The 22,380-nt window shown below is 34.6% G+C and overlaps 3 protein-coding genes across 6 annotated transcripts in view; 2 read left to right on the top strand and 1 right to left on the bottom strand.

Moving 5' to 3' along the window:
* LOC115242022 (calcium/calmodulin-dependent protein kinase type 1-like) overlaps window positions 1–3,915 on the bottom strand; it is a 13,617-nt gene extending 9,702 nt beyond the window's left edge. The window contains 2 exon segments of the mRNA XM_029818024.1: window positions 122–193; window positions 3,740–3,915. Coding sequence (XP_029673884.1) covers window positions 122–193; window positions 3,740–3,912 — 245 coding nt within the window. The 5' untranslated portion in view covers window positions 3,913–3,915.
* A 4,780-nt stretch (window positions 3,916–8,695) lies between these two features.
* On the top strand, window positions 8,696–15,382 carry LOC115242041 (serine/threonine-protein kinase VRK1-like). Of its 4 annotated transcripts, none has more exons than XM_029818054.1 (10): window positions 8,696–9,332; window positions 10,443–10,615; window positions 10,733–10,858; window positions 10,968–11,164; window positions 11,254–11,494; window positions 11,705–11,905; window positions 12,050–12,273; window positions 12,358–12,626; window positions 12,751–12,890; window positions 13,322–15,382. In XM_029818054.1, exons 2-10 carry the CDS (start codon window positions 10,450–10,452, stop codon window positions 13,405–13,407), a joined length of 1,650 nt encoding a protein of 549 aa, XP_029673914.1. In that variant the 5' UTR covers window positions 8,696–9,332; window positions 10,443–10,449; the 3' UTR covers window positions 13,408–15,382. The 4 variants fall into 4 exon arrangements, with proteins under 4 accessions (XP_029673914.1, XP_029673913.1, XP_029673911.1 ...); XM_029818053.1 differs by having other exon boundaries at window positions 8,696–9,393; window positions 10,449–10,615; XM_029818051.1 differs by having other exon boundaries at window positions 8,696–9,393.
* A 1,948-nt stretch (window positions 15,383–17,330) lies between these two features.
* Window positions 17,331–22,380, top strand: part of LOC115242057 — a 74,526-nt gene continuing 69,476 nt past the window's right edge. Inside the window, exon 1 of the mRNA XM_029818082.1 lies at window positions 17,331–17,800. Within this exon, the coding sequence (XP_029673942.1) occupies window positions 17,722–17,800 (79 nt within the window). The 5' untranslated portion in view covers window positions 17,331–17,721. The remainder of the gene's footprint in view (window positions 17,801–22,380) is intronic.

Genomic DNA, 22,380 nt, shown 5'->3' with positions numbered 1-22,380 from the left:
TATATATACAATTTGAATTGTAAAAATGTATGGCATATCGTCGAAAATGATACAGAAGAATACTGAGAGCGGTACAGGTACAGGTAGTTGGTGCCCGTGCTCTCTGGGGCCCCACACTTACCATCTCTTTTCGCCACTACTATCCGACCTGAGCGATCCGCCACCACTCTGTGGTGTCGCACTTTCACTGAACCTACGAAGTATAATAAAAAAATACCATACACAATTACGTAATTATATATATGTAAATATCGAAAGCAGAGTTGATTGCACTTACTCGCGTGCCAAGTTTGTTCAAATTTTTCTGACTCTTTATTCTTTACCGCATTGATAAACTTGCAGGGTTTTCCCAGTTCGGTGGCATAAAAAATGAATTTGTATAATATATCGATATTGTGATATTGATTACAAATACAGATGCAATAAAGTTACCGTCTCGTTCGTTGTGAAAGGTAAATACGTGATAAGCAGATTATGAAAATAGTTATATTTTACACATAAAGAGTATGTAATCAATGTTATTGAAATCCCATATATGCATGCAATGTTTCTTTCGATAAAAATTTAGAATACAAAACTCAGTTCCACATTTACTTATATATTAATTGGATCTGGACATTTTTATATCTATTATTTAAGTGAAAATATCAACTTTGTCGTTATAATGTATGTATTATGTATCTTTCGTCGTGTTGATAGTTCAGTAACGTGTGTGTGTGTGTGTGTATTGTAACACCTTCTGCAGTGCTGATCGATAAATGATAATTTCATGATACAACAGAATTCTCGAGATCCTTTTTTTATAATTTTTTTCTAATCGCTCTTGCGTGACTTATTTTAGTCTTGTTATGTAAATCACACTATAACACAGAGTAGAATGATAAAAGAGAAAGATAATCCAATGGTGATAAAAACATCGAAAAGTATCATCTCAACACACATATCCATAGCTATATTAATCGTATCAAAGAAGACATTGTCAAAAATACATGTATCATTGATAAACTTGCAGGGTTTTCCCAGTTCGGTGGCATAAAAAATGAATTTGTATAATATATCGATATTGTGATATTGATTACAAATACAGATGCAATAAAGTTACCGTCTCGTTCGTTGTGAAAGGTAAATACGTGATAAGCAGATTATGAAAATAGTTATATTTTACACATAAAGAGTATGTAATCAATGTTATTGAAATCCCATATATGCATGCAATGTTTCTTTCGATAAAAATTTAGAATACAAAACTCAGTTCCACATTTACTTATATATTAATTGGATCTGGACATTTTTATATCTATTATTTAAGTGAAAATATCAACTTTGTCGTTATAATGTATGTATTATGTATCTTTCGTCGTGTTGATAGTTCAGTAACGTGTGTGTGTGTGTGTGTATTGTAACACCTTCTGCAGTGCTGATCGATAAATGATAATTTCATGATACAACAGAATTCTCGAGATCCTTTTTTTATAATTTTTTTCTAATCGCTCTTGCGTGACTTATTTTAGTCTTGTTATGTAAATCACACTATAACACAGAGTAGAATGATAAAAGAGAAAGATAATCCAATGATGATAAAAACATCGAAAAGTATCATCTCAACACATATCCATAGCTATATTAATCGTATCAAAGAAGACATTGTCAAAAATACATGTATCCACGTGATAAAAGACATTATGACAGAGGACTTTCGAGTATGTGTTATAGAATATGCTTAACAGAGCATCGAGACAATATATAGCTTATATACGAGAGGCACATTATTTGCATACAACATTAAGGATAACAAGAGGACAGACGACAGCCATCAGAGCTTGCTGCAAATACCACATCACAGCGCTTTTCTCGAAAAAAATTGTCCGAGACATGTAATATTGTGAGCTGGATTATATAACACCATATACAATGTATATGTAGCCATAATAATATCGTATAAGTGAAAAAGCATAATGGCATTGGTAGCTCATAAATTAATGTTCGTATTCCCACGTGATTTATGTATATCGTGATTAAACAGATATCGAGAACAATTTATGATTCTCAAACCAACTTTGAAAAGCAAAAATCGAAAAGTTTCTCCAAACGATATTTTTATACAGCAACGCCACGACAGATGAATTTGTCTGATGTACGCTAGAAAGCTATGGGGGAGAGGATATGAGATACTCGAATAATATAATTTTGTCAGATGAAGCGTTTGTTATATAAAGGGAAGCATGCATATAACTATATCGAAGTCGAGTCCAACGATAATAGAACTGGTGTACTTAAATCAGCCAATTATCAATTTTCCGAATGCCTAAGTATTATAAGGAGCAACTATAAATCAAACAAAGAGTTACATTACTAGTAAAAATTGATCTACTGTATGTTCAGCTCTCGGAATCGTTCTGCTTCCTACCTTCGCAGGACTTTGATTTCGTTTTCTAATGAATCCTCCTTTCCCTTTAGCGCCTTCTTGTCGATTATCTTCACGGCAAACATTTGACCAGGCTTCTCTTTACTCTCCGCTAGTCTCACTTCGGAAAACGCACCCCTAAACAAAGGAAAATAAAAAGACATATATTTAGACATCGAAAGTAAATTTATCTACAATTAGAGACTATATTATGTACGTGACGTTTCTTTAAGCATGTCATTATCCATGTAATTGTATAAATACGTAATTATATATATATACGTTTTTTTAATCTATTTCAGTAACGTGTGTGTGTGTGTGTGTATTGTAACACCTTCTGCAGTGCTGATCGATAAATGATAATTTCATGATACAACAGAATTCTCGAGATCCTTTTTTTATAATTTTTTTCTAATCGCTCTTGCGTGACTTATTTTAGTCTTGTTATGTAAATCACACTATAACACAGAGTAGAATGATAAAAGAGAAAGATAATCCAATGATGATAAAAACATCGAAAAGTATCATCTCAACACATATCCATAGCTATATTAATCGTATCAAAGAAGACATTGTCAAAAATACATGTATCCACGTGATAAAAGACATTATGACAGAGGACTTTCGAGTATGTGTTATAGAATATGCTTAACAGAGCATCGAGACAATATATAGCTTATATACGAGAGGCACATTATTTGCATACAACATTAAGGATAACAAGAGGACAGACGACAGCCATCAGAGCTTGCTGCAAATACCACATCACAGCGCTTTTCTCGAAAAAAATTGTCCGAGACATGTAATATTGTGAGCTGGATTATATAACACCATATACAATGTATATGTAGCCATAATAATATCGTATAAGTGAAAAAGCATAATGGCATTGGTAGCTCATAAATTAATGTTCGTATTCCCACGTGATTTATGTATATCGTGATTAAACAGATATCGAGAACAATTTATGATTCTCAAACCAACTTTGAAAAGCAAAAATCGAAAAGTTTCTCCAAACGATATTTTTATACAGCAACGCCACGACAGATGAATTTGTCTGATGTACGCTAGAAAGCTATGGGGGAGAGGATATGAGATACTCGAATAATATAATTTTGTCAGATGAAGCGTTTGTTATATAAAGGGAAGCATGCATATAACTATATCGAAGTCGAGTCCAACGATAATAGAACTGGTGTACTTAAATCAGCCAATTATCAATTTTCCGAATGCCTAAGTATTATAAGGAGCAACTATAAATCAAACAAAGAGTTACATTACTAGTAAAAATTGATCTACTGTATGTTCAGCTCTCGGAATCGTTCTGCTTCCTACCTTCGCAGGACTTTGATTTCGTTTTCTAATGAATCCTCCTTTCCCTTTAGCGCCTTCTTGTCGATTATCTTCACGGCAAACATTTGACCAGGCTTCTCTTTACTCTCCGCTAGTCTCACTTCGGAAAACGCACCCCTAAACAAAGGAAAATAAAAAGACATATATTTAGACATCGAAAGTAAATTTATCTACAATTAGAGACTATATTATGTACGTGACGTTTCTTTAAGCATGTCATTATCCATGTAATTGTATAAATACGTAATTATATATATATATATATACGTTTTTTTAATCTATAGATCAATTAATAATTGCATTATTAATTAATAATGCAAATTATCACCAGTTAAAATTATAGACCAGACTTTGAGTACAATAATATGCTGCAAGCAATTAACTCTTCAATTCTCATATGAAATACGATAACAGATGCATCTTGAGACACATATAGAATGCATCAAAAGAGATGCATCATGTTATCTAATTATAAGTAACAGAAGGTCTTTTATTCTCCGTAAAATTTACGTTTTATTTTCCAGAGCCTCTTGACAAATAGATATCAAAAAAAGTGTGAAGAAACAGCAAAATATAATTTTAATTAAGACAAATCGTATATATAACGAGAATTTTTGGGAGAAAAAATCCGATCTCTATAAATAGGTGAAACTGTCTTTTTCCCGAGTTTTTACAAAAGACATATCATTATATAGGCAGAAGTCAAAGATTACAAATATGCATATTCAAGGATTCTTGACTTTTATATATTGTGTTATTTAAGGATCCCCAATTAAACGGGAACGCATATTCAGTTTTATAAACAAGGTAATTTATTCATATCCGTTTACGGAAGTTCTGAACACATTTTACATTTCGTGCACAATCGCATTAAATTAAATTCTCCGTCACTTAAATATTCATTATAATGTATTGCAATACATCGGCAATCTGTTACATAAACGGCACAATAATTCATTGACAAATAGTTGACTGATACAGCTATTTATAGGTATATATGTCAGGGATTTGCGTTCTAAGCATTTTTTTCAAAAGACATACACCGATAACGCGTATATACAAAACGATTAAGAGAAATATCGATGACGAACATTGAGCGCATTTTTTCTGAATTGATCTAGTCAACAATCGACAAGTTTAATTCGAATTCCAGAAAGCTTCGCGACAAGAAGGAAGAAACTACATTTAATTTTTCAGCTCCAAATATAAAAGATAAAGATCGAATGTTAGAATTATAAAAATAAAATTATAAAGATATGTAATAATAACGATGCAATAGAGATAGAAATTTTTATCTTGCAAACTTTTCAGCTCTCATAAATCGATGTCGCGCAATATATGTATGTGTGTGTGTGTGTGTGATTGGAATCAACTTCCAGTTGAAAACATCCATTTAAGAGAGTAATCTCGCAAAGTGTTATTACAAAAATGCACATACATTATATTTTTAATTCGATTTTAATGCAAACCGACGTGACATCGAAAGACATCTTTTACGCGTAAAGAGAAAAAAAGCGCAGCTTCTTCGCACGCGGAATATTCCGAAAAGCAATCCATCGCGAAAGAAAGTTACATTACATTAATGTCGGTGAGACGAGAAAAGAAAGATAAAATCGCGGACACGCTTCCATTTTATGCAATCCATTTAGCACGCGACGCCTCGTCGTTTGTACGCAAATGAAAGAAACTGGAAGCTGTACGCTCTGAAGAAAGCCACGGAGAAAAGATGTGTCTGTATATACAGGGTGAGGCAATTAAAACAGGCCATCTGAATAATTTGTTATTCAGTTTATAATGTTATTCAGTTTATAATTTATAATAAACTATATGTTGTATAAAAAATTGTTACCGAGAAATCGGTTTATATACACAAATTAGGGTGGTTCAATTTAAAAAGATTAGGCTGACCTTCAAATCTCTGAAATACTTTCACTTTAAAAAGTAGATGTAATGATCCTCTTGAAATTATGCAACTTTCATATGTAACAATTTTTCATAAAACATAATTTACAAGTCAGTTAGATGGTCTGTTTTGATTGTCTCACCCTATATGTAAAGCATCCAAAAGTCGTTCGGGATGATTTCTTTTCTTCGATCGATTCGAGATCAATTTTTCCTCATCGAAAACATATCGAAGCGGATTTTTTCCAATAAGTATCTTTTTATAGTTATATAACTTTTTCTGCGATTAACCTAAATGAAAATCACCTCTGTCAAACGAAAAACCATATTAATTATAAAATTCTCTCAATTATTCGTCTTTTCGAAGCTTAAAGTCGCGAAAAACGCTTTACTTTAAATCGTATTTTTAACTGAAAAGATATTAGAAAAGAGAGAGAGAAAAATCTGACCCATTTTTTATTCAGAAAAGAACAATTCCAAACTGATCGAGAAAGCTATGATTAAAAGAACGCGCGGTAGTTTGAGAACATTCTGTATTCATACGAATTTCGCCGGATTTAGTGGGAATATGGAAGATCATCCTGGAGGATCGCGCGAGATGCATACTAATATTGCGTTCCTACAAATGAAAGGGATAACCGATATGAGAAATACATGAGCGAGAGAGAGAGAGAGAGAGAGAGAGAGAGAGTGAGAGAGTGAGTGTGCGCGTATGTTATTTATACGACACAACGTATCTAATACACGCGCAGCGTATCCGTCACATAAACGGTAACACACTGTGTATATTCGCTTCCCGCGAAGATCTCTTGTATATGCGTTTCGGATCGGCCTATCAACGCCAATAGCACGATGAATTAAAAAAGTTCGAAAAGTCAGAGTATCGATCCCCGAGAGGATCGAGAAGACTTCGCCGATCGTCGTCCTTCGGCGCACTGGAAAGACACACGCGCAGCGTATCCGTCACATAAACGGTAACACACTGTGTATATTCGCTTCCCGCGAAGATCTCTTGTATATGCGTTTCGGATCGGCCTATCAACGCCAATAGCACGATGAATTAAAAAAGTTCGAAAAGTCAGAGTACCGATCCCCGAGAGGATCGAGATGACTTCGCCGATCGTCGTCCTTCGGCGCACTGGAAAGGCAAAGCCGAGCCGTCAAACGCGTTGGCAGATCGTCATGTTCTCCCGACAACTCCGCAGGAGCAATCGTGAACCCGCGACCTTTCGGACCGCCTGCGATAGCCTGGCCGTTCTCTCTCTCTCTCTCTCTTTCTCTCCCTCTTCGCGGGCCCGCGAATCGTATTTCCTCTCGTATCTTCTTTCTCTTTTACTCGCGTCTCACGTCCATTCGCCGACTATTCAGCTACCGCTGTGCCGTAGCTTTTTTTTCGCTATCGTTTGCTACCACCACTACTCGCGCAGAATTGTGCACGCGTCTTCGTATCGGGCTCAGGGTCGCGGCCTCGCTATATAGCTCGCGTTCCTTGCCACCAGACGCTACTTTATCGCGCTGCCGTTACGTCGTCGCTCCTCGTCGCTCTTGGCGATACGCGTTCGCGCCCGTGCCAGCCCTGGGTCATAATGTCAGCAGCGCACCCGTAGCACTGCAACGATATATAATGAGACAAATCAATTAGTGTAAAGAAAAAAACAAATAATTGTTTAAAACAATACATTGTAAATAATTACATACTTTTTCTTAAAAACAATTATTTTTTTTTATACTAATTGATTTGTCTCATTATTATAGACGATCCGAACCCTTGGATCATCCCCAAAAATCCCGTTGTACCCGGAGAGGCACAACAAATATATGGGGTTGCCAATTATAAAAGATATAAACGTGTCCATTGTGAATCGCGGGAATCATATGTGAACCCATAGGCGTTCGCAGGGGGGGGGGCAAAACGGCACGTGCTCCCCCCCCTGGAAAATGGAAAAAAAATTTTTAATTAAAAAAATTAAATTATTTAAAAAAACACAAAAAAACAAAAATCTTTTTCGATTTACATCTATCTTGACGCGGTGAGAAAGCTTGAATACTAAAAAATGTAAAAATATTTAAGTATACATTTTTTAAAATTAATCTGAAAGTAATATGCCCCCCCCCCCCTAGAAAAAATTCTGCGGACGCCCATGCTCGTCGGTGCCACGGTTTATGTAAGACTGTGACTGAAACTTACGTTTACGTAACATTTCTGCTGTTATTAATTTAAAAAATCAGGATTAAACGATGAAACAGATCATAAAATAGACCAAAATATTACAAGATTTTATGTTTAATAAGACAATAATTCTTTATTCATTCAATAAAGGTTCCTATCATACGTTTTAATTGCGATAATACAATCAACTTGTCATGATTCGAGGAATTTTGAATTATTTTTTAATATTTACAATTTCTTAATCATTTTTTGTTACCATAGTTGAACCTTCCTTTTCGTGTGCAGCTGTTACAAAGTTAAAAAACTGTTAAAAAGTTTATTAAGCGGTATCCATGACCTGTACTTATTGGTATCACTTATTGTTAGAGCACCACCACGCATGCGCGCACCTCGGGTGGTATCCATGACCTGTACTTATTGGTATCACTTATTGTTAGAGCACCACCACGCATGCGCACACCTCGGGTGTGTAAAATGGCGGACCATCAATTGGGTACATCGCCAGCTTTTAACCGTCGGTTAATTTAACCGAGCTTGGTGAAATTGGCCCTTATAATCCATTCGTTCATTCGAAAACGCTATCATTCTCCCATTCTTGAAAGCTCGCTCCAGTATCAGACTGTGCAATGAAAATTGAAAATAAAAAATTGGAATTTAACTTTAGAATTAAAAATAAAATAAAAATAAAAGGATCTAAAATTTCTTCGATTGGCCAAATTTCAACTTTCAATGCGTAGTTTGATACGGGCTTTGTAGAGCTCAATGATTTCAAGATTGAAATTTGACCAATCAGGACAAAGAAATTTTGACTCTTTTTATTCCGATTAGTCAAATTCCAATCTTCAATCTTCAAATGTGTATAGTCTGATACGAGCTTGTAGGAACTTGACGCGCTTTTTAAAGACGATCGGCTTTCAGCTGATCGTCGCGTTGCAGTCCGCAGTCCGCTATAAGGCTGTAACGGCAACGGTAGCGCGATGCGATTTGTCAAACGGAGCGGTGCGCGTGTGTGGGATACCGAGGCGAAGGAAGGAACGTGAAGGAGTCGACGAGACAAGACTGCCGTCCTGCCGTTCGCGGCGGGCCGTTGCGGGCCATTGACAGGCGCATTCGAATGCGCTCGCCGCTCCTAACATTTCGGCGCGCGGTGACAAGGAGAACGTTGGCTCGAGGTCGTCGTTCCGTGCTTCCGTTAACGTATACACCGTACGACAAGTACAGGCCTGTTCGTTGGTTACTCCCTTAGTTTCTTCGTGCGTCTCCGCGTATTTCTCGCCCGTGTACGCGTCTCGGACTCGCAACGACGGAGGGAAAAACCGGCTGATCGTCACGCACGATACATCGAACTACTCCGAACGGCGATATATACATTACACGCGTATATGCATCGTGATCTTGTAACTAACCTTGCAGTACGCGTCTCTGGCGTCCCAGCGAAACCTAATTAGTAGTTTACGAATCTCTCGATTTCACCCATTGCGTTTTCTCGCGAGTGCGTGAAATGTGAGTTCCTTTTGTTGAATAATAATAAAAGAGTCGTTTGTTAGAGAAATACGTACGTCATGTAAGTATATCTATCCTCGCAGGGGATAACATGTGTAGAAAACCACAATACGGTGTTGCGAAATTTATTTATTATGAAATCTCTCTTGTACAAACGATATATTGTCAATAGAATGATTATTATTCGGCGCTTGATTGTTTCTGATTATTTCATATAATTGATCGACATTCAAAAAAACGTACGTTTGCGCTATGAAGCAATAATTATAATAATTAGGCTTGCCGAGAACATTTGTTGCGCATGTAGAAACAAATTTTATTGCATTCCGTCAAAATTAGCATGCTCGTAGAAATTATATCGCGTATGGACCTGGTAAAGTTTGTTTAATGATTCATTGTTAAGTCGCTAAACAAACTTCAAGTTTAGTTTCTTTGTTAATATGTATGTGCAAATATTTTTATGCAACTAATGCGATAAAGTTGTGCATTTCCAGCTCATAGGAAAAAATTAGTAATATTTCTAAAGTAGCAGGTAGCATTTTGTTAACCTGACAGCACGTAAACAATTTCATTTGGCTATATCGTCTCGAAGACTCCACTACAAATATGCGAATGATAGTAAATAAACATCTGCTCTCTTAATTATAGATGTGTATTATTAATGTCTTTTGATTATTGTAAACATTTGCCAACAAAATTAAACAATACAAAATGTACATTATGTATATAATTTTAACAATAAGATATACATTTTTACACAATTAATATGCAGATAAAAGCACTTTAGAAAATGTATGTATGTGGTATTTTTTAAGAAATTAATGAAAAGAATAAAATGCAAGATTATTAATATGCTTGATGTGTTCTTGTCTCTACAAAGTGTATATAATGTTGTATGACAGTTGATGCAATGTATTGGTATCCCACTTGTATCAAATAAATTTTATTTTTTTTATGATAGAATTTTGACAGCAAGAATAAACTACATTAGACAGCGAGAATAAACTATGTTGCAAATTGAAATTGTTTCCTGCCTATGTGATGTGTAATAAGTTATGTTACTTTGTCAAATAAGTAACAAATTTAATATACATGTGAATGATTTAACAGCGATAGAATGCCACCGAGACGAGTGGAAGATGTGCCTGTGAAGAGAGTGGCAGCTGCGGGTTGTAAGTTACCGACGCAACTGCCAGCGGGAGAAATTCTAACCGATATTACACAGAATAAATGGAGACTGGGGAATACCATTGGATATGGCGGTTTTGGAGATATATACTTAGGTAAATATTTATGTCCATAATCTATTTGCATTTGTAACATTAAGTGTAATTTGTATCGTATTTTATGCGTATATACAATTAAATATAATAAAATTGGTTTTTTTTTTTTTTTTACAGCTTCTAACGATATTATGTCACCTGTCGGCCAAGATGCCAAATATGTTGTAAAAATTGAACCTCATAATAATGGACCATTATTTGTTGAAATGAATTTTTATATAAGAGCAGCACGTAAGCACATGAGTAAGTAATGCATACATAATATGATTTATGTCAATTTATTTAAAGACACAAAAAATGAATAAAAGTATGATTGATAGTAAAATAAAAGATTTGATATTTTTTTTTACAGTTAAAAGTTGGTGCGAATCTCAAAGAAAGAGGAAAATTGGTGTTCCCACGTATGAGGGCTCGGGATCTCACGTTTATAGAAATCAACGATACAGGTTTCTAGTAATACCGCGATATGGTATAGATATTGGAAAACTATTTCTGTCACATAGGAGGAAATTGCCAACAAGATTAGTTAACACACTGGCTGTACAAATGGTAAATTTCACACTTGTGCTAAGCATATGTAGACAATTATCGTGCAATCTTGCTTGCAATTATTTACGACTTATAATCTTTTTTTGCAGTTGGATGCATTAGAGTATATTCACAGCAAAGGATATGCTCATGCAGATATTAAGGGACCAAATATCCTATTATCGTACGGGGACGGGATAGGAAAAGAAAAATCCCAGGCATACCTCGTAGATTACGGACTGGCGTATCGTTTTCGCACAGGAACCGGTGAACACAAGCCATTTGTACATGACGAGAGAAGAGCTCACGAGGGCACTTTAGAATTTACATCACGGGATGCTCATCATGGAAGTATGCCACATTACTTTCAATGGATATTTTTACATATTATTAATGATTTGTATAGCAATCTAGCTATAAAGAATATTATATTTAAGAAACTGACAAGAAAGATCAAACTGTTCAATTTCAGCAAAAAAATTTTGCATTGTGAAAACTAATGACTTAGAAATTAGAAATTACTTTGAATTTCAAAGTTTTATTAAATAAAATACTTTTCAGCACATTCGAGGAGAGGAGATCTAGAGACTTTAGGATATAATATTATACAATGGTTATGCGGAAAGCTACCTTGGGAGAAAGGTAATGACGAAATGGACTCAGTCATTGATCCAGAAGAAGTTCATCGACAAAAAGAAATTCTTTTATCAGACTTATCTTTGTTTATGGACAAATGCTTTCCTTATAAAAAAACACCACCAGGTTAGTTAAAATATCATAAAGTAAAATCAAGAATGCTTAAACAAAACAAAAAAAAAAAAATGGTTTCACATTCTGTGTATCATTTTGTATTATTACTCTTTTTTGATACATTATTTTATATAAGATATTATCTATCTCTTACAGCCGCAATTATGAAATATATGAAATATGTGACCGAGCTAGAATTCGAGACCAAACCCAATTATTCCTATTTACGGAATTTATTCGTACGCAGTGGCAGCCAAGATGGCAATATTCCTACATGTCTCTATAGTATGAAAGAATCCAATGAAAATCTTACAAGCGCTATATTTTTCGAGCGTCCATATTTAAGAGAAAGGAGACCTTGCAAGCCCGTAAATGGCGAGGTAAATTTCACTTAACTTAATTTCAAGTATCTAGTATAATTTTTAAACTTACAGAATTAACTATATTATTTTAATATTATTTAGATTCGAATAACTCGAAATACGCAGCCTAAACATCCAGTTCAGAATAAAGAGTTTAGCTGGGAAGCAGTATTGGCGCTGCACCCGGATAAATTTGCAAAAATTAGTACTCAACCACCACCTTCGCCTCTGACACCGCCTCTCACACCTCCATCATCCTCGCCTTCACGACCACCATCTCTACCGACGTACGCTATGCTAGACGTACTTCGTAGAATGAAGGAAAGACAATCAAGTTCATTTAGGCATAAAGGAATGCAGAAATCATCGGAGTGAGTATTTAATTTTCACGATTGCATATTCAAGCATGATATACATATATGTATACGAAAAGTATATATATTTTTTACTCATGTTATTTATGTCTTTATTAATTGATTATTATCCGAATTTCAGTAACGAACTCAAACCAAAATGGATGACACCCGCAATGGAAGAAGTCGCACGATTAAAAAAAAAGGTTATCGAGTCTCCTAGGCCTGTAGCTAACTCCGAAAGTCCACGCGTAACACGTTCACGTATGGCGAAGATAAAACGTAAGATTAATATGTGAAATCATTACTTAAGAAAGAAAAACTAGAAAAGCATATAGAGTGATCTGCCGTTCTTATATTTTTAATTAGTAGTATTATATTTAATCAATATATTATAAATAAAGTATATATATTTATTAAATTTTGTAAACTTGATTACATTATTGGTATATTAGCAAATTGATTCACACATTGACTATTATTTTCAAAATAATTGTAAAGGCGTATTTTATAATTATAGAAATAACATAAAAAATTTTAATAATCTTAATTAGTTCGAAAAATATTGATGATACTTTTTTGTTACTGAAAAATTATTTACACAAATCTTAGAAGATTTCTTATAAACTTTTATACAATAGAACAGTGGACATTTGTATACACTTTTTAAGATTGACCGATAATATGTAACTAATCATATAATTATATATTAGGACTTGGAGTTAAGAAACAACATAAACGGAAAAGGGACAATTCGATCGAGGATACGCATAAAAGAAGAAAAGGTTCATTCTCTTAAATGGGCCTGGTTAGTATTATGGAGATCATATCTCTGAAAATGACACCATCGGGAATATATAATCAAGTATTATTGATCAAAATCTCATCCATTGACACGATGTTATCGATACACGTCGCGCTAATTTGTTTAAGACTGCTTCATCATCATGATTTATTCTTTGATCATGTTAAACAATATATATAAGATTTCTAAATAGTTGTATAGCAAACAAAATAGTGATAAAATATTATTAATAATACTAAGTGACTAAGTGACTTCCTCTTAGGAAATTACAGAGATTCAATAGAATTAATGTGTTCGTATAGAAAGACATCAACTGTGGATGTCGTAATATTCCTGCAAGACATGATGTCTGCTATATAATTTAATCGCACAAGTGAAGTTTGCAATCGAATCATTAGATTAAATTTATTTAACATTAATATGTTGAGAAAGAGAGAGAGAAAGAATGTGTGTGTGTGTGTGTGTGTGATATAATATTATAATAAAATCAGTCAGATTAAATGTATGTATGTGTGTATGTATGTGTGTGTGTCTCTCCCTATATATTTACAATCATACATTATAATTAATTTAACTGAGGTTTGTGTTCGACAAAATATATAACACAAGCAATATTATCAAATTTCTAATGTCTCAATCTCTTGTGTTCTACAAGATGATATACAGTATTTAGATATATAAAAGCAAATTGACATAAAATAGTAAAGATAATTATACGACGATTACGAATTAGACATCACAAAATTTTTGATTTATGAATATTCTTGTGCAATATAAATCATAAAGAAATGTCAAAGGAAAGATGACGTGGATATTGAATGCGTCATGTTTGTAAAATCTTGTTTTCCATAACGATTGTGTCCTTTCCTATTTAACTGCTCAAGGATCATTATAAAATATTAAGGAATTATTCATTCAGATATCTGACTCAATTAATTCATGTATTAATTTTTTCAGCTGTATTAATTTCATGCATAAATCAGATAAGAAGAAATAGATTTTTTTTTTTGCATTATGTACATGCACATTTCCTTTGTTAAAGTCACAATTGTAAATACGCCATTTCTCTTCATTAGAATAATTCGTTACGCTAACTTATATAAAAATATATTTAAAAATATTATAATTTTTATAGATTAATTTCTACAATGACATGTGCAGTAGCAAAACTGTAAACATAACATATATATTTAGTTTATATCATGACATTTAAAATTCATGCTAGTGTTCGAAGGATAATTCAATACTAAGGAAGGAATAGTAAATAAAACATATGATAAGATTTCGCTATTTTATATACTGTACGAGTGAAAGAGATTCAGTAATTTTTTTTATTTAATGGCGTAATTTCTGAGCTTACCATATATTAGAAAATACTACATTATGATCTATTTTATGTCACATTATGTGAACTTTTATCTCTGACTTTAGATATAACGCGCGTCTTTACACAAAACATTATTAATTGATGTTTAATCATTGTTAGTGCTTTTCGTTGTCGTGATCCATTTATAGATTTATATTACAATTTTTTTATGATACAAATTTGTGATAATTTATTTATATCATTCTAAGTTATATGTACCTGTGTCTTCTTTCTCCTCCCAACAAAAAAACATCGTTATTTTTCGAAACTGTAACTGTGTCATCAATCATCTATATTTATATTCTATTTCTATGCGAAATTCCCCCCTTATCTTTATACTTAAATGCGAAAATGATAGGTACGTTGTTTCCAGAATGTGCATTCAAAAATGATTTAATGTGATTCCATATGAGAGATTTTGAAAAAAATCATAAAATCTTTACTGGATAAACATTATTCTTTCGTAGATACTTTATATAGCCAAATATACATTATTAGATTACTTTGTACAGGTAGATATCTCACTGGCAATAAAACAAACTTTGTAATAATCAAAAACAGTGTGATAAGACCGTGCGTTTTCCTAAGCGTCGCTGGAAGATTGCGAAAAAAAAACCACTATTATTTTATATACATAAGATGAGATAAATTACTTAAATTTGAGCGAAAAACAACTATTATTATTTTATATACATAAGATGAGTTCAATTACTTAAATTCATGCGAAAAATGTAACTAAAATCACAGAGATGTAACTATTAAATATAATAAAAAGAGAAATGTGTGTATATAAAATATATAAACCGTATGTGTATATACATATATATGCTCGCATCGGCATTATATATTTACTGCTCAACATATTGTCTATGACTACATTATATTGCGAATTATATCAAACAAATATATGTAATAATTAACAAATTTATATTTTTGCATGCAATAGTTTATAGAATTTATATCACATTCAAATTATTAAATAATTATTACGTTCGCAATATGGCGGAATGGGGATGCAATCGAGTACTATTAATCGTGTTAAATATTTGGATCACATAAACGACGTTATTCACTTTCTCATTACTTTCGTAAGAAATAGAAAAAAATAGCAGCACATAAAAAATATGAATATAGAACTCTATTGGAAAAAAAATTAACTAATAACTCGTTAATCTCTCTTTTGAAAATTAATCAAATATCAATACAATACGTTTTTTATTGATAGAGATTTATATTCCAGTTTTGTTTTTTAGTATGGCAAGTTTTAGACGTTAACGCGATTTAAAAGTCATGCTTGTGGGAGATGCTACAAGTTACGTAAAATTTACGTGAAGAAAAATCTCAACCCAAAATAATTCAAGATTAAAAAAAAAGATACAGACGAAAGGATGAATTTCGCGATGAAACTTTTACAATTATTCCTGCTTAATCTGAAGTTTAATAATAAGAAAGATTGATTTGAAATTTAGAAGACAATTCTCGGAAGGTATAAGAAGCGTCTTGAAATTTTCTTGGAATTGATTTTCATTTTTTTAAATTCAACACAATTTTGTTCGTGGCGAACATTAAGGAGCAATGTCCTAATGTTCAGGGAGCGCATTCTCCATTCATTCCCGTCGTCGGATGCAACGACGAGCGTCGGCCGTCTAATAATAGAACGGCGGCGATTCCGTTGACGTATCGTGCGTGCCCCTAATATACACGCACGTGTAAGTGCGTATTCCACGCTTCTTCGAAAAATAAACGCAGCCACGCGCGCGGACGCTCGAAAGAATGTATAACTATACTTTCGCGATGCCCTGGGTTTTGAGCGATATCCGGGTATCTTCCGGTGGAGATCTTTATTTATTCCGATGTCACTCCATCTGCAGTCATTAATATTCCACGCAATGCGTATCGGTTTCACGCTTTTCAAACGTCTCAGATATAAATCTTCTGAAACGTTACGTATTATTTCAGACATATAGTTTCAAGGAATATTCAAACAGCCTGCGATGACAATAAAAGGCAACGTAATCGAAATCATCATTTAATATCTTTTTAAATTAAGACCCTAGCATGAGTCTTTTAGAAAAATCCGTTTAAAAAAATGTTATTTTTATTCTCATATAATTTTTTTTTTAATAAAGTTTCTTTTTTTATATATAAACAAAAATAAATCTGTGGAAACAGAATTCAAAATCGAAAGACAATTTCGCCAAATTTAGAGAAATGCGTTCATTGGCCCTCCCGATCGTTCACCCTCGACGATTTAAGATCTCAGCATGGGTCTTTTAGAGAGAGATCCGTTAAAAAATGTTATTTTTATTCTTATAATTTTTCTTTAATAAAAAAGTTTCTTTTTTTTCTAAATATAAATCAAAATAAATTTATGGAAAAAAAAAAATCAAAATTAAATGATTATTTCGCAAAAATTTCAGAAAAATGCCCATCATTGGCCCACGCGATCGTTCACCCTCGGCGATTTTCGGACGACGCGCGCCGATCGCGTCAGTCGCGCTGCATCCTGCGAGCGTGTTGCACGTGACGTGCATACGGAGTGCAAGAGCGTCAGTGCCGCCCGAATCCAACGTCGGTTTTACGATCTCGCCTCACCCTCCTCGGGGCTCGGGCGAGTTTCGGCGCGCCGGTCCAGTCCTGGTTCCAGTCCAGTCGGTGGTGTCAGTCGCGATCCGTCCGGCGCAGCGCGTTCATCTCTCGCTCGCATCCGTTCGCGCGGGAGTCGTTCACCCTTGTTCACCGCGCGCGCGCGCGAGACTCTCCTAGGTGTTTCCGAAAGACAATGTTGGTCCTCGCGCGTTCATGGATGATGTTTCGTCGAGCCTGTTGGAAGCGACCCGGCGAGACGTCGTCGCGCGACGATCGCTGCACGTCACGCTGCGAGTAAACGCAACGCTCGACGAAAGACGAGATTACGAGGGATCGTCGTTGCGGACGCCGCGATGGGCAGCGAGGTGGAGGCTGCGAGCGCCAACGCCGTGGACTCCGACTCCGGTTCGGTTAGTTGGGAGGATTTTTTCGGTGAGCGATCATGCAAAATATCTTTTTTTTTTTTTTACCCCTCATATTATTTATTCTCGAAACGTGATCCCGAGATCGACCGCGCATGCGTTTGCGCGCGTGCGCCACGGTCATGTATGATGTTACGGTTCCTCTGTCTTCTTTTGTTTTTTGTTTTTTTTTTTTTTTTCGACACGTGTTTTGCGAAACATCTTGCATTTCGTATATGGCGCCGAGGCAAATAAAAGTGCGGGCACGCATCCTCGAAACGCAAACGACCCGAATTAATGCGCGTCTCGAGGCTCGTCGCGCGCGTTTATTGCGTCTAATGACGCGATCATCTTCTCTTTCTCTCCTTATCTCTCTTTCTCTCCGGAGCGTTTAACCAATTTGAAATGCATGCAATCGTGCAGATTTCCCGCGTTGTACACAAGATTTTTGTGCTTGAAAAATATCGATAAAGGAAAAAAGATATAAATATAGATGTAGTATAGCTTTTCATAGAGAGAGAAGACACAATCTATAATAATTAAATATAATTATAATTAAAATATAATTAAAAATATAATTAAATTTATTATTAAATTAATATTGAAGCATACGAAAAACACAGGAGTTGTATTTTTACAAAAATCATAATTTTTCTATATGAATGAGGGAAAAGCTAAGAACATTTGCACTTTTTAAAGAGGACAAGCCTGAGGCGTTTATATCTTTTGGAATTTTTTTATTATCTAAATATTATTTTGCATCAATTAAATATAATCACGAGTACCACAGCGTAAAGATATTCTACGTTTATTTTTGTAAATATTGTTAGAATTAAATTACAATATATATAAATAACGTATGTATATGTCATTAATAGCGGTGTTCGACTAGGAGCCTTAAAGTTTTAGTGAAACAAGACGATAAACGAATCGATATAGTAACTTAAAACTTTTATTAGTACACAAAATCCTAAGACATTAGAAAAAATTTCTAAAATTTTCAACGACATTGCCTTCAAATAAAAAGGAAGTATATTTTAAAAGAATTGTAAGTTTATAAATATCTTTTTTCAATACCCATTTCGTCAGAAACCGTGCACTTTCTGCCGACAAAATTCTTTGGCGAATTCAGAATTGCAATTCTTCTCTTGGCAAAAAGAAATTGATTTTGTTAATGAATCGATATCTCTTCTCAGCAAATATGTTTTTCTAATTTAAATATTCTTCTACTGTGATAGAAAGCTTTTGAAGGGAGCGCTCGCCTGGCACTTCTCTTTAATTAGAAAGTCTACAGCCACGGAAAATATATGCTATTTCGTAATGACAAAAAGCGTAATTGAGACGTTACGCGCGCAGAGAGCGAGGCTCCCGTAACAAGGTCGAGAAGTTAACTCGGGGAAGCTAGTCGGCGGGATTAATCGTCTGTGATAAATAAAACCCGCCGGAGAGTCGCAATATTCTCGCGCACGGATCTTGTATGAAATGTATATAGCTCTAGTAAAAAAAGGGAGAATAAAATTCGAAAGGGGCCATGGAAATAAGATCGAATATGACGCTCGGCTGGAAAAAAAAATCCTCGGATTTTTCGCCACGCGAAATTTTGCGACTCCGCGACGATCTCGCTCCGGCACGTCCGACCACTTCCAAGGGACAAGTGGCGCAGAACTCTTAAGGATGCAATACCCGGCGTGTCGCAAAAAACCGCCGCTTTGCCGGATGCAGCTTAGAGTGACGGCCGAACGAGCGTGCGTTCCGTGCGTGTATTCTTGCCCTTTTACGCTTCGCGTCTCAACGAAAATTCGAGCATTTCAATCTCTCTCTCTCTCTCTTTCTCTCCGCGCGTCCGGATCTCTTCAAAAGTTGCTTCAGTCTTTTCGACGATACAAAAACGGCCGTTATATTGTCGTACTTTGGAAAGTACATTAGAATATGTATTGTGACTTGCGCTTTCTAAATATGGTCACACGAAATCTGTAATGCCTCTAGTTTCTCGACATCTAAATGTCGAGGGTTCAAGTTTCGTAAAACATTAGAGACTTTGAAGTTGTAACTTTTCCAAGCCCTATAAATTACGAAGACATTGTTAAGAGTGCCTTAAATATCCGTGTGATAGAGATTGGTGTATCGTAAAACTTGAAATTTCGGAGAATTGAAACGTTATTCCTTTACGAGCAGAAACGCAACAAGAAAGACAAATTACACACACACATATATACTCTATGTGGCACTCGCTCTCGTAATTCCGTGTGCAAGCTGAGACGAAGAAAAAAAAAAAAGCGCGATCTCGATGCGCGACCAGTCTCTCGCCGAATCGAGGAATCGCGATCGCGCGCGCATTTAAACGCGGCGATCCTTCCGCGAGGAGTATTTCCGCGATTCGTTCGGAATAAATATCGGCTTGTGCAATGGGCATTCCGGTGCGCACGACATCTCGGTCACACCAGACCGATACTTACGGTCCTGGTAGCGTGGGCTTTACCGTGGCGTAGGCGTGCTTCTCGCTTCTCTGGTTCTGCGACCCGAGAGAGAACGTAACAAACGCCGGAAATCTTTCGATCGCGAGAGTTATCGAAACGTTAATGCCGTGCTACAACTCTTTACCGTTTGACAAACACGCGAGTACGTCTCCAGTATTATTTAACAATTATTATTCTCAACACTTTCGATTTATGCGATGCTGTCTCAGAAGTACACTGTAAAAAAATTGACTGAAGTTTCAGACATTGTGTGTTTGCAGCTTTTTTGCAGACACACTGCCTGAATTTTCAGACATAATGCTGTCTGAATTTTCAGACACACTCTTCTGAACTTTTAGAAAAATAACTCTGATGATTAAGACAAATTGCCTGAAATTTCTTTTCAAACACTCAGATCTGAAAATTCAGACAAAAATGTAACAGAATTTTTATAACATTTTTTACACTGTATCGAATATCCTTTTAATGGTAGATTCCTTGGCTAATCTGGACTCGACTTTTCTTTAGCGAAAATGTCGAGGCGTCAATAATTTTTCATAACCGATTGAAGAAAAAAAACAGACTTTCCGCAAACTAAAATTCTGAGAAGCCACAAAAAATAACAAACTTTACAATTTTTAGCTAATTTCAAGTGGTTTATTTTTTAGAAATTTAATTTGATATCATTTTAATTTGAGACTTAGTTACAATGATATATATGTGATGAAAAAAATAATGATTTCTTTCGACATCTTCGCTAAGGAAAAATTGGGCTCTAAATGGGCTCTAAATTGACCAAAAAATTAAAAACCGTGAAAAGGATATACTCTTCATATAGAAATCAATTTACTGAAACAAAAATAAATGTATCAAAAACCCCTAGTATGAAGAATATTATAACATAATCATCCATTAATATATAATAATATATACATATATGTATATTTTCTGTAACAATTTTTCCCTCATAAAGCATAAAGAAATTGAAGAGAAATTTAATCGCAGGAAATTGGACTTTAGAAATAGACACAGATCATGTACATTTGCAGCGTTACAGAAGGATATAATTAGTATCGTTAGGATTAATAGAAAAGGCTAATAGTGCGTATAGTGAACATAATCTGCGAATTTTTGTATGTTAAAATAAATATATTGTGATCTGCACACACACGGAAAAAAATGCTGCTGCTTCAATTAAAGTCTACGTCACGGGCTGCCAACAAACATATATATTTCATTCAATGATATTCTTATTGAACTAAATATCTGGATAGTTGTTTTAATAATCCAGATATTTGGTCCAATAAAAATATCATTGAATGAACTATATATGTTTGCTGGCAGCCCGTGACTTAGATTTTAATTGAAGCAACAGCATTTTTTTTCAGTGCACGTGGATGGGAGGGGGCAGGTATAATATATTCACGCGATTATTCGCGAAAAGTCGCGCGATGCACTTTTTCGAGGCAGATTTTCTTACGCGCGTGCTATGTGTCTTTTACATACACGCTTAGATCTTCATCCCAGACGCCATTGAACTTGATTTCCCGCGGCCTCGCTTGCACGTGCAGAAATTTTAAAGGAGAATCACATCGCCCGCGGCGGCGCAGGTTCGCTCGCCGAGATCGGAACGTGTACGTCTCCGCCGAGAGTAGAGTCTCCTCATCTCTTTGCCTTCTTCTATTTAATCCTAAACAGATTAACCTCGCATGCGCGTACACAACGTAGCGTTATCAGCGACGCGGCCTATAGGAAATAGGAATGCACAGAATCGAAGCGTATTACATTTATATCTAATTATTATAATAATACGATTAATCGATCTTATTATTCAAATTTTCTATATTTTTCTATTTTATTATTCAGATTTTCTATATTTTTATTATTGTTCTCTGTATTCATATTTTTTTATCAATTTTCTTTGGATTTGGGTTTTTTCTGCATCCCGAATAAAAATTATTTCAGTAAAAATTAAAAGAAAATAAAAAAAAATATGAATATAGAAATTAATAATATAAAAATATAGAAAGTTATATAAATCAATTAATTTAAAAGAGAAACTAAGAATAATATTTACCTTGTTTGATTAATAAAAGAATAAGTTATTAATATTTTAAAATTTAATAAATTATTTTAAAAATTGATTAGTTTTATA

The sequence above is a fragment of the Formica exsecta genome, unplaced genomic scaffold (genome assembly GCF_003651465.1).
Source record: "Formica exsecta isolate Colony F162 unplaced genomic scaffold, ASM365146v1 scaffold558, whole genome shotgun sequence".
NCBI classification, from domain to species: domain Eukaryota; kingdom Metazoa; phylum Arthropoda; class Insecta; order Hymenoptera; family Formicidae; genus Formica; species Formica exsecta.
This window is presented reverse-complemented; position numbering and strand designations above follow the sequence as displayed.

Bases quoted from the DNA above. Each gene is read 5' to 3' on its own strand.
- LOC115242041 (XM_029818054.1), top strand. From the start codon at position 10,450: ATGCCACCGAGACGAGTGGAAGATGTGCCTGTGAAGAGAGTGGCAGCT. The intron at 10,616-10,732 runs GTAAATATTTAT...TTTTTTTTACAG, and splicing joins TTTTGGAGATATATACTTAG to CTTCTAACGATATTATGTCA. The intron at 11,165-11,253 runs GTAAATTTCACA...CTTTTTTTGCAG, and splicing joins ACACACTGGCTGTACAAATG to TTGGATGCATTAGAGTATAT.